The 18,018-nt window shown below is 46.4% G+C and overlaps 1 protein-coding gene across 2 annotated transcripts in view; it reads left to right on the top strand.

Moving 5' to 3' along the window:
* The window catches only part of TMA16 (translation machinery associated 16 homolog), a 295,640-nt gene that overhangs the window by 151,557 nt on the left and 126,065 nt on the right, over positions 1–18,018 (top strand). For both annotated transcript variants that reach the window (XM_063920440.1, XM_063920439.1), the window contains exon 2: positions 13,594–13,703. In XM_063920440.1, coding sequence (XP_063776510.1) covers positions 13,594–13,703 — 110 coding nt within the window. The remainder of the gene's footprint in view (positions 1–13,593; positions 13,704–18,018) is intronic.

Raw genomic sequence — 18,018 nt, 5'->3', positions numbered from 1 at the left:
CATGACGCTGGGGCTTTCCGGGGGGGGGGGGGGGGGGGGGGGGGCAGATCAAGTGGGGGCACGTCTTCGTCTTTTCAGCCACGTCTGGGTTCAATCACAGGTGGATCCCTGGGCAATAGAGATTGTTTCCCAGGGATACAGACTGGAATTCGAAGACATGCCCCCTCGCCGGTTTTTCCCGACAGAGAGGGAGATAGTGTTAGCGGCAATTCACAAATTGTACATTCAACAGGTGATAATCAAGGTTCCTTATCTCCAGCAAGGAGAGGGTTATTATTCATCCCTGTTTGTGGTACCTTAACCGGACGGTTCGGTCAGACCCATTCTAAATCTAAAATCCCTGAACCTGTACTTGAAGAGGTTCAAGTTCAAAATGGAATCGCTCAGAATGGTCATCGCCGGCCTGGCGGGAGAGGATTGGATGGTGTCCCTGGACATAAAGGATGCGTACCTTCATGTTCCGATTTTCCCCCCTCACCAGGCGTTTCTGAGATTTGCAGTACAGGATTGTCACTACCAATTTCAGACGTTGCCGTTTGGTCTTTCCACGGCCCCGAGAATTTTCACCAAGGTAATGGCGGAATTGATGGTGCTCCTGCGCAAGCAGGGAGTCACAATTATCCCGTACTTGGACGATCTCCTTATAAAGGCGAGATCTCGGGAGAAGTTGCTGGACAGCGTGTCTCTGTCCGTGAAGACGTTGCAGATGCACGGCTGGATTCTCAATTTACCGAAATCCCAGCTAGTACCTGCAACGCGTCTGACCCTTTTGGGCCTGATTCTAGACACAGACCAAAAAAGAGTTTTTCTTCCGGTGGAGAAGGCTCAGGAGCTCATAGCCCTGGTCAGGAACCTTTTAAAGCCAAAAAAGGTTTCGGTGCATCATTGCACAAAGGTTCTGGGGAAGATGGTGGCTTCATACGAGGCCATCCCCTTCGGCAGGTTCCATGCAAGGACTTTCCAATGGGACCTATTGGACAAATGGGCCGGGTCCCATCTACAGATGCAGAAACGGATCACCCTGTCTCCCAGGGCCAGGGTATCTCTCCTGTGGTGGCTGCACAGTGCTCACCTCCTAGAGGGTCGCAGGTTCGGCATTCAGGACTGGATCCTGGTGACCACGGACGCGAGCCTCCGAGGTTGGGGGGCTGTCGCACTGGGAAGAAATTTCCAAGGTCTCTGGTCAAGCCTAGAGACTTGTCTCCACATCAAAGTCCTGGAGTTAAGGGCCTTTTACAACGCCCTACACCAGGCGGAGGATTGGCTTCAGAACAAACCGGTTCTGATTCAGTCGGACAATATCACGGCAGTGGTTCATGTAAACCGACAAGGCGGCACAAGGAGCAGTGTGTCCATGGCAGAGGCGACCAGGATTCTGCGCTGGGCGGAAGGCCATGTAAGCGCACTATCAGCAGTGTTCATCCCGGGGGTGGACAACTGGGAGGCGGACTTCCTCAGCAGGCACGACCTGCATCCGATAGAGTAGGGACTTCATCAAGAAGTCTTCACACAGATCGTGGATCGGTGGGGACTGCCTCAAATAGACATGATGACGTCCCGTCTCAACAAAAAGCTAAAGAGGTATTGTGCCAGGTCTAGAGACCCTCAGGCGGTAGCGGTAGACGCTCTGGTGACACCATGGGTGTTCAGATCGGTCTATGTGTTTCCTCCTCTGCCTCTTATACCCAAGGTGTTGAGATTAATAAGACTAAGAAGGGTCAGAACAATTCTCATTGTTCCAGATTGGCCAAGGAGGACTTGGTATCCGGATCTGCAAGAGTTGCTCACAGAAGATCTGTGGCCTCTTCCTCTAAGGCAGGACCTGTTGCAGCAGGTCTGTTCCTAGATTTACCGCGGCTGCGTTTGACAGCATGGCGGTTGAACGCCGGATCCTAGCTGAAAAAGGGATTCCGGAGGAGGTCATTCCAACCCTGATCAAGGCTAGGAAGGATGTGACATCGAAACATTATCATCGTATATGTCGGAAATATGTTTCTTGGTGTGATGCCAGAGCTGCTCCTACGGAGGAGTTCCATTTGGGCCGTCTGCTTCAATTCCTTCAAACGGGAGTGAATTTGGGCCTAAAATTAGGGTCCATAAAGGTCCAAATTTCGGCCTTATCCATTTTCTTTCAAAGAGAATTGGCTTCTCTTCCTGAAGTACAGACTTTTGTGAAGGGAGTGCTGCATATTCAGCCTCCCTTTGTACCTCCGGTGGCGCTTTGGGATCTTAACGTGGTATTAAGTTTCCTCAAGTCACCTTGGTTTGAACCACTTAAAACAGTGGAGTTGAAATACCTCACTTGGAAAGTGGTCATGTTGTTGGCCTTAGCTTCTGCAAGGCATGTTTCGGAATTAGCGGCTTTATCATATAAAAGCCCATACCTGATTTTTCACGTGGATAGGGCAGAGTTGAGGACTCGTCCTCAATTTCTGCCCAAGGTGGTCTCATCTTTTCATATGAACCAACCTATTGTCGTGCCTGTGGCTACACAGGACTTGGAGGACTCTGAGTCCCTGGATGTGGTCAGGGCTTTGAAGATTTACGTGACCAGAACAGCTAGGATCAGGAAGACTGAAGCTCTGTTTGTTCTCTATGCGGCCAACAAGGTTGGCGCTCCTGCTTCAAAGCAGACAATTGCTCGCTGGATCTGTAACACGATTCAGCAGGCGCATTCTACGGCAGGATTGCCATTGCCTAAATCGGTTAAGGCCCATTCCACTAGGAAGGTGGGCTCTTCTTGGGCGGCTGCCCGAGGTGTCTCGGCACTACAACTGTGCCGAGCCGCTACTTGGTCGGGGTCAAACACCTTTGCAAAGTTCTATAAGTTTGATACCCTGGCTGAGGAGGACCTCCTGTTTGCTCAATCGGTGCTGCAGAGTCATCCGCACTCTCCCGCCCGTTTGGGAGCTTTGGTATAATCCCCATGGTCCTTACGGAGTCCCCAGCATCCTCTAGGACGTTAGAGAAAATAGGATTTTACTTACCGGTAAATCTATTTCTCGTAGTCCGTAGAGGATGCTGGGCGCCCGTCCCAAGTGCGGACTTCTTCTGCAAGACTTGTATATAGTTATTACTTACATAAGGGTTATGTTATAGTTGGTCGGTCTTGAACCGAGGCTATGTTACTTGTTCATACTGTTAACTGGGTAGTTTATCACAGGTTATACGGTGTGATTGGTGTGGCTGGTATGAATCTCACCCTTAGGTTACATAAATCCTTTCCTCCTACTGTTCATATCCTCTGGGCACAGTTTCCCTAACTGAGGTCTGGAGGAGGGACATAGAGGGAGGAGCCAGTGCACACCCAGAATCCAAAGCTTTCGTAAAGTGCCCTATCTCCTGCGGAGCCCGTCTATTCCCCATGGTCCTTACGGAGTCCCCAGCATCCTCTACGGACTACGAGAAATAGATTTACCGGTAAGTAAAATCCTATTTTTTTTCTACTCAATTTCACCACACTTCCTCAAACTCCTATTCTTAGTCCAGAATCATACATCGCCTCCACCATTATTCACCCTGCACAATTTGCATTCCTGCTAGTCTGCGCCCATGCACTGTTTTATTTCCTATGCCCATCAAACTTGTCTTTATGAACCTTAAATACCCTTAAATCATCATTGCATATTCTGAGCGCACACCTCAAGTCAGCGCAGCAGGGGAGGCGAGCGGCTTTGATACAAGCATTTGATGCTCCCTCACCACTCTCCACTGCCGTGTCCCCAGGCCAGCTACTGCATTGGTTGACCAGTCACGCCCTGTTTCTATGCTGTTTCTATGCTGCTTCCTCTCAACTCCCGTCCATAGGACGAATCCCACACCCTTCACTCCATTAGCCCGCCCCCTTCTTCCCCTTAGCCCTCCTCCTTCAACCCCTCTACATTGCTCCCTCCTGTCCGTCTGACCAGGCCCACCCCCTTCTTCTCCTCAGCCCGCCCTCTACCACTCTACCTGGCTTGCTCTCTCCCGATCAGTGTGGTCAAGCCCGCCTTCTCCTTCCACTGCACGTCACTGCCCAGGCTCAGTCTGACTCTGGTCTGATGCTCCATTGGGGAGAGGACTCACAGTGAATTCTTGTACAGTAGATTAGAGAGGCATAGAGATGTTTAAATTTTATTGTGAGGCATGTAATGCACTTGCAGTTTAGTGATGTATCAGATGTAGTATGTGGTATGGGGGGTTATAGTGTAGGTATGTAGTGCAGTACGTAGGGGGGTATAGTGTAGTTATGTAGTGTGTCGTATAGGGCAGGGCTGTAGCTAGGTGTGTGCCAGCGGTGCCTGGGCGCAGGACCGCCGGCAACGCACGTAGGGCCGCAGCCACCGCCGCTCTGCTGCCGTAATGTGTAAACAGGGGAATTCTGCTTCCGTAATGTGTAAAAAGGGGGACTCTGCTGCTGTAATGTGTAAAAGGAGGACTCTACCTGGCGTAATGTGTAATTTGGCGCTCTACCTGACGTAATGTGTGTAATTGGCACTACTGTGCGGCGTAATTTGAATAATGGAAACTACTGTGCAGCGTAATATGAATTGGTATTATTTTGTGGTCACGCCCCTTTCCCATGAAGCCACTTCCCTATATTTTTGGCATGCACCTACGTTGTGCATTGGTCCTGTTTAAACTATTTGGGGGGGGGGGCGCCAATGCTGTTTCTTGCACACAGCGCTAAAATGTCTAGTTACGGCACTGGTCTGGCCACTGATCTACAGTATCCTACATGATGCTCCTGCCTTGAGCTTTGGAAAACAACTGATTTGCTTGAGCCAGGAGGCGGGATATGTGGGCGGGCCCGTTGCATGCTGGGAGGCCGAAAAGCTTTGACCGTTTGGTGCAAATCCGCTGTTGCTCCACTGTATCCCAATGTATCCTGTGGAACCCGTGGACTTAGGAGAAACATTGTTGTCAATGGGAAGTTCTTACCATAACGTATATTTTTGCATTGTAGACACACAAACCTTATGAGACGCAAACCCAGGAAAAACGAAGCTTTTGCATATATAAGAACAGTACTTAATCAGATGCAGTCATTTCATTGTGACTGTGTCTTGGCACATGTTTGGTGGTGATCACTCAGACCCAGTAGCTCAAGTACAGTATGGTTTTTGCCTTATGAGAAGATTGATAGGGATGAGGGATGGACATCTTTGCAACAGCAGCACATGCTAGAATTACTTTGAGCCCTTTAATTGTCTTAGAACTCGTGGGATATGACAAGTCATTTGTTTGAACCAGGGCTCTTCTAAGAATGCACCACTGAAACCTGACTGCAGATTTGAGTCACCTGTAAGGATTTTGTGTTTTCTGATTTGTGCTCCAGCATATATGGAAATACAGATCTTACAAACCCCATATTGCTGTCCCCGTCAAGCTCGCCATCCTGCTCCAGCCAGATGGAGAACAGTCAGACAACACCGGCCAGATATATAATACAGATATAATATTTATTGGTATACTTTAAATATATAAATGATGTGTTCATTTGATCAATAAACGGTGAAATATTTTAAAATATAAAGACTAGAAAGAGTATGATATCCAAAACCTGCTGCTGTCGCTTAATATGCTCTGTTTTGAATGGTATAATAAAGGCTTAATAGCTCTCTATGAATGTTGTCTTTTGTATTTTTGTCTTTGATTAATAAGCTATCACACCTACCTTCTATTAAAAAAAATGTCTAATTATCTCTGGGGAATTAGCGTTCACATGTTTTACTAAGCAAGAAGTGTTAAAAGCTGTATTAGTGTTAGAATGCACACAAGAGCATAGCTTTGGCACTGCTTTTAATCGTATATGTATGAGTTTGTGTATACGTGTGTGTGTGTGTATGTATGTATGTATATATATATATATATTTCTCTGACGTCCTAGTGGATGCTGGGAACTCCGTAAGGACCATGGGGAATAGCGGCTCCGCAGGAGACTGGGCACAAATAGAAAGCTTTAGTACTACCTGGTGTGCACTGGCTCCTCCCCCTATGACCCTCCTCCAAGCCTCAGTTAGATTTTTGTGCCCGAACGAGAAGGGTGCACACTAGGGGCTCTCCTGAGCTTCTTAGTGAAAGTTTTAGTTTAGGTTTTTTATTTTCAGTGAGACCTGCTGGCAACAGGCTCACTGCATCGAGGGACTAAGGGGAGAAGAAGCGAACTCACCTGCGTGCAGAGTGGATTGGGCTTCTTAGGCTACTGGACACCATTAGCTCCAGAGGGACCGATCACAGGCCCAGCCTTGGAGCTCGGTCCCAGAGCCGCGCCGCCGGCCCCCTTACAGAGCCAGAAGCAAGAACAGGTCCGGAAAATCGGCGGCAGAAGACATCCTGTCTTCCACAAGGTAGCGCACAGCACTGCAGCTGTGCGCCATTGCTTCTCAGCACACTTCACACTCCGGTCACTGAGGGTGCAGGGCGCTAGGGGGGGGGCGCCCTGAGCAGCAATAGAAACACCTTGGCTGGCGAAAATGCATCACATATAGCCCCCTGGGCTATATGGATGAATTTTAACCCCTGCCAGATTTCCACAAAAAGCGGGAGAAAGGCCGCCGAGAAGGGGGCGGAGCCTATCTCCTCAGCACACAGGCGCCTTTTTCCCTCACAGCTCCGCTGGAAGGACGTCTCCCTGACTCTCCCCTGCAGTCCTGCACTACAGAAACAGGGTAAAAAAGAGAGGGGGGCACTAATTGGCGGGATATTAACAATACAGCAGCTATAAAGGGAGAAACACTTATAAAGGTTGTCCCTATATATATTGTCCCTATATATATATATATATATATATATATATATATAGCGCTCTGGTGTGTGCTGGCATACTCTCCCTCTGTCTCCCCAAAGGGCTAGTAGGGGTCCTGTCCTCTATCAGAGCATTCCCTGTGCGTGTGCTGTGTGTCGGTACGTTTGTGTCGACATGTATGAGGAGGAAAATGATGTGGAGGCGGAGCAATTGCCTATAATAGAGATGTCACCCCCTAGGGAGTCGACACCTGAGTGGATGGCTTTATGGAAGGATTTACGTGACAATGTCAGCTCTTTACAAAAGACAGTTGATGACATGAGACAGCCGGCTAATCAGCTAGTCCCTGTCCAGGCGTCTCAGAAACCATCAGGGGCTCTAAAACGGCCGTTACCTCAGATGGTAGATACAGACGTCGACACGGATACTGACTCCAGTGTCGACGGTGAGGAGACAAACGTGACTTCTAGTAGGGCCACACGTTACATGATCACGGCAATGAGAGAGGTTTTAAACATTTCTGATACTGCAAGTACCACTAAAAAGGGTATTATGTGAAAAAACTACCCGTAGTTTTTCCTGAATCAGATGAATTAAATGAGGTGTGTGATGAAGCGTGGGTTTCCCCCGATAAAAAACTGATAATTTCTAAAAAGTTATTGGCATTATACCCTTTCCCGCCAGAGGTTAGGGCGCGTTGGGAAACACCCCCTAGAGTGGATAAAGCGCTCACACGCTTATCAAAACAAGAGGCGTTACCGTCTCCTGATACGGCCGCCCTCAAGGAACCAGGTGACAGAAAACTGGAGAATATCCTAAAAAGTATATACACACATACTGGTGTTATACTGCGACCAGCAATCGCCTCAGCCTGGATGTGCAGCGCTGGGGTGGCTTGGTCGGATTCCCTGACTGAAAATATTGATACCCTGGATAGGGACAGTATATTGTTGACTATAGAGCATTTAAAAGATGCATTTCTATATATGCGAGATGCACAGAGGGATATTTGCACTCTGGCATCAAGAGTGAGTGCGCTGTCCATTTCTGCCAGAAGAGGGTTATGGACGCGACAGTGGTCAGGTGATGCGGATTCTAAACGGCATATGGAAATATTGCCTTATAAAGGGGAGGAGTTATTTGGGGTCGGTCTATCGGACCTGGTGGCCACGGCAACTGCTGGGAAATCCACATTTTTACCCCAGGTCGCCTCTCAGCATAAAAAGACGCCGTCTGATCAGGCTCAGTCCTTTCGTCCCCATAAGGGCAAGCGGGCAAAAGGTTCCTCTTTTCTGCCCCGGGGCAGAGGAAGGGGAAAAAGACTGCAACAGACAGCCAATTCCCAGGAACAAAAGCCCTCTCCCGCTTCTGCCAAGTCCTCAGCATGACGCTGGGGCCTTACAAGCGGACTCAGGCACCGTGGGGGCCCGTCTCAAGAATTTCAGCGCGCAGTGGGCTCACTCGCAAGTGGACCCCTGGATCCTTCAAGTAGTATCTCAGGGGTACAAATTGGAGTTCGAGACGTCTCCCCCTCGCCGGTTCCTGAAGTCTGCTTTACCAACGTCTGCCTCCGACAGGGAGGCAGTATTGGAGGCAGTTCACAAGCTGTATTCCCAGCAGGTGATAATCAAGGTACCCCTCCTGCAACAAGGGAAGGGGTATTATTCCACGCTGTTTGTGGTACCGAAGCCGGACGGCTCGGTGAGACCTATTTTAAATCTGAAGTCTTTGAACACTTACATACAGAGGTTCAAATTCAAGATGGAGTCACTCAGGGCAGTGATCGCGAACCTGGAAGAGGGGGATTATATGGTGTCTCTGGACATCAAAGATGCCTACCTCCATGTCCCCATTTACCCTTCTCATCAAGGGTACCTCAGGTTTGTGGTACAAAACTGTCACTATCAGTTTCAGACGCTGCCGTTTGGATTATCCACGGCACCCCGGGTCTTTACCAAGGTAATGGCCGAAATGATGATTCTTCTTCGAAGAAAAGGCGTTTTAATTATCCCTTACTTGGACGATCTCCTGATAAGAGCAAGATCCAGAGAACAGTTAGTAGTCGGAGTAGCCCTATCTCAAGTAGTGCTACGGCAGCACGGCTGGATTCTAAATATCCCAAAATCGCAGCTGATTCCGACAACACGTCTTCTGTTCTGAAACCAGGGCAAGTCTCAGTGCTTCAATGCACAAGAGTCCTGGGAAAGATGGTGGCTTCCTACGAAGCGATTCCATTCGGCAGATTCCACGCAAGAACGTTCCAGTGGGATCTGCTGGAAAAATGGTCCGGATCGCATCTTCAGATGCATCAGCGGATAACCCTGTCCCCAAGGACAAGGGTGTCTCTTCTGTGGTGGTTGCAGAGTGCTCATCTTCTAGAGGGCCGCAGATTCGGCATTCAGGACTGGGTCCTGGTGACCACGGATGCCAGCCTGAGAGGCTGGGGAGCAGTCACACAAGGAAGAAATTTCCAGGGCTTGTGGTCAAGCCTGGAGACAACACTTCACATAAATATACTGGAGCTAAGAGCCATTTACAATGCTCTAAGCCTAGCAAGGCCTCTGCTTCAGGGTCAGCCGGTGTTGATCCAGTCGGACAACATCACGGCAGTCGCCCACATAAACAGACAGGGCGGCACAAGAAGCAGGAGGGCAATGGCAGAAGTTGCAAGGATTCTTCGCTGGGCGGAAAATCATGTGATAGCACTGTCAGCAGTATTCATTCCGGGAGTGGACAACTGGGAAGCAGACTTCCTCAGCAGACACGACCTCCACCCGGGAGAGTGGGGACTTCACCCAGAAGTCTTCCACATGATTGTGAACCGTTGGGAAAAACCAAAGGTGGACATGATGGCGTCCCGCCTCAACAAAAAACTAGACAGGTATTGCGCCAGGTCAAGGGACCCTCAGGCAATAGCTGTGGACGCTCTGGTAACACCGTGGGTGTACCAGTCAGTGTATGTGTTCCCTCCTCTGCCTCTCATACCCAAGGTACTGAGAATCATAAGAAGGAGAGGAGTAAGGACTATACTCGTGGCTCCGGATTGGCCAAGAAGGACTTGGTACCCGGAACTTCAAGAGAAGCTCACAGAGGACCCGTGGCCTCTACCTCTAAGAAGGGACCTGCTCCAGCAGGGACCCTGTCTGTTCCAAGACTTACCGCGGCTGCGTTTGACGGCATGGCGGTTGAACGCCGGATCCTGAAGGAAAAAGGCATTCCGGATGAAGTCATCCCTACCCTGATCAAAGCCAGGAAGGATGTAACCGTGCAGCATTATCACCGTATTTGGCGTAAATATGTTGCGTGGTGCGAGGCCAGGAAGGCCCCTACAGAGGAATTTCAACTGGGTCGTTTCCTGCATTTCCTGCAAACAGGACTGTCTATGGGCCTAAAATTAGGGTCCATTAAGGTTCAAATTTCGGCCCTGTCGATTTTCTTCCAGAAAGAACTGGCTTCAGTTCCTGAGGTTCAGACGTTTGTCAAAGGGGTACTGCATATACAGCCTCCTTTTGTGCCTCCAGTGGCACCTTGGGATCTCAATGTAGTTTTGGAGTTCCTAAAATCACATTGGTTTGAACCACTCACCACTGTGGACTTAAAATATCTCACATGGAAAGTGGTAATGCTGTTGGCCCTGGCTTCAGCCAGGCGTGTCTCAGAATTGGCGGCTTTGTCATATAAAAGCCCTTACCTAATTTTTCATACGGACAGGGCAGAATTGAGGACTCGTCCTCAATTTCTCCCTAAGGTGGTTTCAGCGTTTCATTTGAACCAGCCTATTGTGGTACCTGCGGCTACTAGGGACTTGGAGGACTCCAAGTTGCTGGATGTAGTCTGGGCCCTGAAAATATGTTTCCAGGGCGGCTGGAGTCAGAAAATCTGACTCGCTGTTTATCCTGTATGCACCCAACAAGCTGGGTGCTCCTGCTTCTAAGCAGACTATTGCTCATTGGATTTGTAGTACAATTCAGCTTGCTCATTCTGTGGCAGGCCTGCCACAGCCAAAATCTGTAAAAGCCCATTCCACACGGAAAGTGGGCTCATCTTGGGCGGCTGCCCGAGGGGTCTCGGCTTTACAACTTTGCCGAGCAGCTACTTGGTCAGGGGCAAACACGTTTGATAAATTCTACAAATTTGATACCCTGGCTGAGGAGGACCTGGAGTTCTCTCATTCGGTGCTGCAGAGTCATCCGCACTCTCCCGCCCGTTTGGGAGCTTTGGTATAATCCCCATGGTCCTTACGGAGTTCCCAGCATCCACTAGGACGTCAGAGAAAATAAGAATTTACTTACCGATAATTCTATTTCTCGTAGTCCGTAGTGGATGCTGGGCGCCCATCCCAAGTGCGGATTGTCTGCAATACTTGTACATAGTTATTGTTAACTAAATCGGGTTATTGTTGTAGTGAGCCATCTTTTCTAGAGGCTCCTCTGTTATCATACTGTTAACTGGGTTCAGATCACAAGTTATACGGTGTGATTGGTGTGGCTGGTATGAGTCTTACCCGGGATTCAAAATCCTTCCTTATTGTGTACGCTCGTCCGGGCACAGTATCCTAACTGAGGCTTGGAGGAGGGTCATAGGGGGAGGAGCCAGTGCACACCAGGTAGTACTAAAGCTTTCTATTTGTGCCCAGTCTCCTGCGGAGCCGCTATTCCCCATGGTCCTTACGGAGTTCCCAGCATCCACTACGGACTACGAGAAATAGAATTATCGGTAAGTAAATTCTTATATATATATATATATATATATATATATATATATATAAATATGTGTGTGTGTATATATATATATATATATATATATATATATATATATATATGTGTGTGTATATATATATATATATATATATATATATATATATATATACATCCTCCAAGTTAAGGCACACATTACCTTGTGTTGTGGAGTGATTCTTCATTGAGAAGTCCGTTTGAGTGCCTTAACTTGGAGGGTGTGCATGATTCTTTAAAGAGCACCGCGGCCTGAGTTCGTTTAAAGGAGAGAGAGTGCCGGCTACACGTGTGTGTATGTATGTATGTATGTATGTATATATGTATATATATATATATATATATATACAGCAAAACCGTTGACCCCGATTTATTTGAGATACTTTTCCCTGAATTTCGATTGGTACCACTGATGTATACACTTCCCAAAGTGCATAAAGGCATTTTTCCTCCACCTGGTCGCCCAATTATCGCGGCAAGAGGCTCTTTAACGCAACCTGCGGCCATCAGTTTTGCAACCAAGCATTCAGTCCCACAAAAACTTCTTGTTGGACACTACAATGTTTCTTAACAAGCTGAACTCTATAAGATATTAGCGATGAGTGTTGGCTTGCATGTATAGCTGTCTCTAGCCTATATACGATGATACCACACAGTGAGGGTATTGCTGCTGTTAAAAAAAAAAAAAAACTCCTCACTAATGATGGTAATCACTCAGCTAGATTTATTGAGTTTTACGTATTGCTGTTGGAATTTGTGCTAACGAAAAATTTATTTTTATTTGATGGGGCTTTCTATGTGCAGGTGTCTGGCTGCGCCATACGAGCGGCCATGGCACCTGCATATGCAAACGCATATATGTTTGATATTGAAGAAGAGGTCTTTTTTGGCAGACAGGAGATAGCGTCACGTGTCGTTTTATACACACTATATTGACGACCTGTTTATCATTTGGTCAGGCTCAAAAGTGGAATTATGTGACCTTATTAATAATCACAATTCGACAAATAGTCCTATTAAATTCACTGTGAGACTTGATCAGCATACAATTGATTTCCTAGATGTCAAGATTTTGAAAAAAGATGGAGTGCTTTCTACTACTGTATTCCATAAAGATTCAGATAGAAATACACGTCTGCATGCAAAACAGCCTCAAACGTGGACTACCCTATTCTCAAATGATCCGCATGGCGGAATAAAGGCATTGAAACGTTATCACTTCAATACGCTGTACTGTTTCCGAGTTTTTGAGTCGCCTGGAGTGCCGCACCATTTGCATTCATTTATTTATATATATATATATATATATATATATATAATGTGTATGTATAATGCATAAAGGTTTTAAGGATAAGATTTGTGGTCCTAGAAACCACTTCTGGTCATTTTCCAACAGCTGATTTGATGTTTATATGTAATATAAAGGATAACCATTAGGATGTATCCTAATTTGTTACTATGGGAATTATTTATCTAAAGTTCTAAATTTAGCTGGCAACAAGCAAAGTAAAGCACATTTTCACATATACATTACACACACAAACAAGGTTTCTGCCTGAAGCCCCCACTGCTAATTGGAATCCACAAGATTACTAGACTTCTTCCTCCAGGTCAGGAGGATTGAAATAATAGGCTTATTATAAGTAAGCAGTCTGCCTGTTTAGCCATGTTTCAAGTATTAACCTTTTCAGCCCATATTCCCTCCACTGAAAGATATTAACATGTTGACAATTCTCTGTGGACATTGAAAAGGCAACAAACTAATTAATTTACACAAGCATGATGAAATATTAATTAGTAGACATTTTCAAAGTCTGCAGCAGCTGTAGCAGATTCTAAATAATTGCTTTTTTGTACTTGGTAAAAGAATAATAGAACGTTACAGAAGTGGATGCAAAGACTCCTCTATGAGCAGACTTACTGTGACATAAAGAAGAGTTGAAAGGACCTCTTTCTGATGCACTTGCCCACCCACACAGCCTGCTGACTAAGGCAGGCAAGGGAGAAGGATAAGGTTTCCTTCTTGTTTAGCCAATTTGCTCTGCCAAGCATCTGAAACACACTATGCAGGGGGAATTGTTTCTTTGCTTTTTTTAATTAAAATTATTAATGATTCTGCATTTTGCTTTGCAGCCTAAAGCACCGCAGAATAAAGGTAAACAAGAAAAGAAGGTTATCCATCCTTACAGTAGAAAAGCAGCTCAGTTGGCACGAGAAGGTCACAAGCAGGACAGAAAAGAGAAGTAAGTGGTCGAAACCTAGAATTTGACGGCAGAATAAAAACTACTTGGCCTATTTAGTCTTCCCCTTATTTAATTATATTGTTACCTCAAACCCCATTTGATCCTTTTTTCTTTTTGAGGATATCCTTATGTCTATCCCATACATGTTTAAATTGCTCTACTGTCTTAGCCTCTACCACCTCTAATGGGAGGCTATTGCACTTACGCTTTCTGTGAACTAATTTTTTTCTCAAATTTCCCCTGATCCTACCTCCCTCCAATTTCAGTGCATGTCTTCATGTTCTAATACTTCTCTTCTTTTAAAGAATGTTTCCCTCCATTGCTTTGTTACATTATATACATGCATTTAAGTCACCTGAAATAGTGACTCCTAGATCCCTTTTCTGCAACAGGGTACATTGGTTTCCACAGGGAAATATCGGGTGTAGAGATGGATCTTGATAAAGAGGCACCAACAGGCTAAAGCTTTAGGCTGTCCCAGGATGCATTGGGGCCTCTTCTATAACCCCGCATCCAGGCACTGAGAGCTCAGTTTCGAGTTTGTTCCTGTAGAAGCAGGTTACTAACAGGGGGGCTGCGCTGGGCAGCCCTGAAAAAGCTTTTTATGAAGACTTCAAGGGCCGCAGCACTTACATGTCAGGGTGACATTCTGTGCTGCGGCGGCGTCGCATACTCCCGCGGCTCAGTTTCCGTACACTTGCGATGGAGACGCTCCAGCGTGGGTGCTACAAAGGGAGGAGGTAAGAGGGTCCCCCAGGCGGGACCCGCCATTAAATCGCGTTCCGGTCGCAGTCTAGAGAGATGGACTGTGATGCTAGCATAGACACTGTTACGCACAGGGACCCCACTATATCTGCCAAGGCATAGGAGTACAGGTCGGGTGTATTAACCCCCAGTTTAATAAGACTCCATAGTACCAGGCGGTGTGGACCAGCATAGCGGAGTCGGCGCCTGACCTGTAGCCCCCTCCCCAGCCCAGGGCACCATCTCTGAGCAGATTTTCCCGCCCTGGCACTCCTGTACATTCTCCCCCATTCCCTGACTGAGACGCTGGTCGCCATCTTATATGCATAGCTGCGACTGGTTTCCGGGACTGCAGGGCAATGTTTCCCTTGTAAAGCGCCTGTATGCAGCGCTGTCTTTTTACACTTGAGTATTCTACATGTCTTTATACAGACAGCGTTAGTTAAGAAAGATTGTACCTATTACAGGATATATTGTACGAGCATTCTGATACATACAGTGGGGCAAAAAAGTATTTGGACAGCCACCGATTGTGCAAGTTGTCCCACTTAAGAAGATGAGAGAGGTCTATAATTTCCATCATAGGTACACTTTAACTGTGAGAGACCGAATCCCCCCAAAACAGGAAATCACATTTTATGATTTTTAAATAATTTACTTGTATATACTTGTGGAAAATAAATATTTGGACACCTACCAAGCAGCAAGATTTCTGGCTCTCACAGACCTGTTACTTCTTCTTTAAGAAGCTCTTCTATCCTCCAGTCGTTACCTGTATTAATGGCACCTGTTTGAACTGGTTATCTGTATAAAAGACACCTGTCCACACCCTCAAACAGTCAGACTGCTACCTCTCCACCATGGCCAAGAACAGAGAGCTAAGGACACCAGGGAAAAAATTGTAGAGCTGCACTAGGCTGGGATGAGCTACTCGACAATAGGCAAGCAGCTTGGTGAGAAGAGATCAACCGATTGCACAATTATTAAAAAATGGAAGAAATACAAGATCACTGACAATCTCCCTCGACCTGGGGCTACATGCAAGATCTCGCCTCGTGGGGTATCAATGATCTTGAGAACGGTGAGGAATTAGCCCAGAACTACACGAGGGGACCTGGTCAATGACCTCAAGAGAGATGGGACCACAGTCATAAAGGTTACCATTAGTAACACATTACGTTGTCATGGATTGAGATCCTGCAGCGTCTGAAAGGTCCCCCTGCTTAAGCCAGCACATGTCCAGGCCCGTCTAAAGTTTGCCAGTGACCATCTGGATGATCCAGAGGAAGATTGGGAGAATGTAATGTGGACAGATGAGAGCAAAATCAAACTTTTTGGTATAAACTCCACTCGCCGTGTTTGGAGGGAGAAGAATGATGAATGGCATCCCAAGAACACTATACCCACTGTGAAGTATGGGGGTGGAAACATCATGCTCTGGGGCTGCTTTTCAGCAAAGGGGACAGGACGTAATAAGGAGAGGATGAATGGGGCCGTGTATCGTGAGATTTTGGGCAAAAACCTCCTTCCCTCAGTAAGAGCATTGAAGATGGAACGTGGCTGGGTCTTCCAGCATGACAATGACCCCAAACACACCACCCGGGCAACTAAGGAATGGCTCCGTAAGAAGCATTTCAAGATCCTGGAGTGGCCTAGCCAGTCTCCAGACCTCAACCCAATAGAAAATCTGTGGAGGGATTTGAAAGTCCGTGTTGCCCGGCAACAGCCCCAAAACATGACAGATCTAGAGAAGATCTGCATGGAAGAGTGGGCCAAAATACCTGCTACAGTGTGTGCAAACCTGGTCAAGAACTACAGGAAACGTTTGACCTCTGTAATTGCCAACCAAGGTTATATTACAAAGTATTGAGTTAAACTTTTTGATTGTCCAAATATTTATTTTCCGCAAGAATATACAAATAATAGCATCCTCTATGGACTACAAGAAAAGGCTTTACCAGTAGGTAATTAAAATCCTATTTTCAGGGCCGCTATACGGCCTAACCATAAAATTTTGCATCATCCAATCATTCGTCAAACAAGATAATTTGCTTAGTAAGGTGGGATAATTACAGGAGATTAAGTCTGAAATTTTTGGGGAGTGCTGTATTCCTAGATATTTAAGGCTTCTATCTTGCTAGGCATAATCATAACTGGATTTCAGATGGTCAGGTAGACTGGATGGGAAGTTGATAAGGAGAGCTTCATTTTTAGAGCAATTCAACTTGTAGAATGATACGGGGGAGTATTCTTCAAATAAGTCATGCAAATGTTGAAGGGAAGTAACAGGATTCGTGAGAGTCGGTAACGCATCATCCGCAAAGAGGCATACACTTTGTAAGAACGGTCAAATAGAATTGGGCCTGTTATCTTGGAATCGATTCTAATGCGTTCCGCCAAGGGTTCTATCGCAAGGGTGAAAACTAAGCGGGACAGAGGGCAACCCTCACGAGTATCATTCGTGATTAAGAATGGAGCCAAGAGCATACCATTAATAAATACTTAGGTCGACGAGTTAGAGTATAAAACTGTGATCGAGGTCAGGGCTCTGCCAATAATCCCACATTTAAGTAATACTGCTTGTAAGTAGCCCCAGTGCAGCCTATCAAATGCCTTCTCTGCATCAGTAGAGGTTCCGTCGAGGCAGAGAAGGCATCCAGAATATCAATCACCCTCCTTGTATTATCTGGGGCTTGACGTCCTCCAGCAAACCCCACCTGGTCCTGATCGTTAAGGGACAGTAATAGAGGATTGAGTCAATTAGCTATAAGTTTAGCATATATTTTAATATCTTTATTTAAAAGAGCAATCGGACGGTAATTAGCTAAGATGGAGGGATTCTTCCCTGGTTTGGGGAAGGCTACAATTTCCGCCAGAAGATTACCAATCACCTCATTAATTTCCTCAGTAGTCCAGGGGGCTTCTAATGATTGGAGAGTATCAGCATCTAGAGAAGGAAATTTATCAACCTTTAGAAAGGTTGCGATTCCTTCTACTGTGGGCTGTGGGGTCAATGTGTCATTATTCAAGTTATAAAAAGCAGAGTAATAATCGGCGAAGGCATTAGCGATTTCTAACGTGTCCGAGACTTTGCTTCTTTCGAATTCGTAACTTCTCTAATACGCTCTTTAGCAATTTTACCCCTCAAATTCCTGGCCAGCATTCTACCCGCCCTGTCACCTTGAACGTAAAATTTCTGTTTAAGTTTAAAAAGGTTTTTGTGGACCTCGTTTCGAGTCAAAATATTCCATTCTTCTCTAGTTTTAAGAAGTTCTCTGTGAACCGACTTATTAGAAGGGGAAGACTTAAGTTTGGATTCTAGGACACCTAAACGGGTTTCAATATCGGTTTGGAGTTTTCTCAATTCCCTGCTATGGCGTGCAGCCGTTTGAATAATAGAGCCCGTACCACTGCTATCAAAGCGCACCGATGAATCACACTGACGTATCAGATGCGTCATTAGTGGTTAAGTATAGAGAAAGAGATCGGGAAATGATAGTTCTGGACTCTAAATCAGCTAAAAGGTACTCGCCAAGGCGCTAATGTCTGGGAGAATGTTTCATATCATTTA

Source organism: Pseudophryne corroboree, chromosome 1 (genome assembly GCF_028390025.1).
Source record: "Pseudophryne corroboree isolate aPseCor3 chromosome 1, aPseCor3.hap2, whole genome shotgun sequence".
NCBI lineage: Eukaryota > Metazoa > Chordata > Amphibia > Anura > Myobatrachidae > Pseudophryne > Pseudophryne corroboree.
Note: the sequence above shows the minus strand (reverse complement) of the source record. Positions and strands in the feature narration are given on the sequence as shown.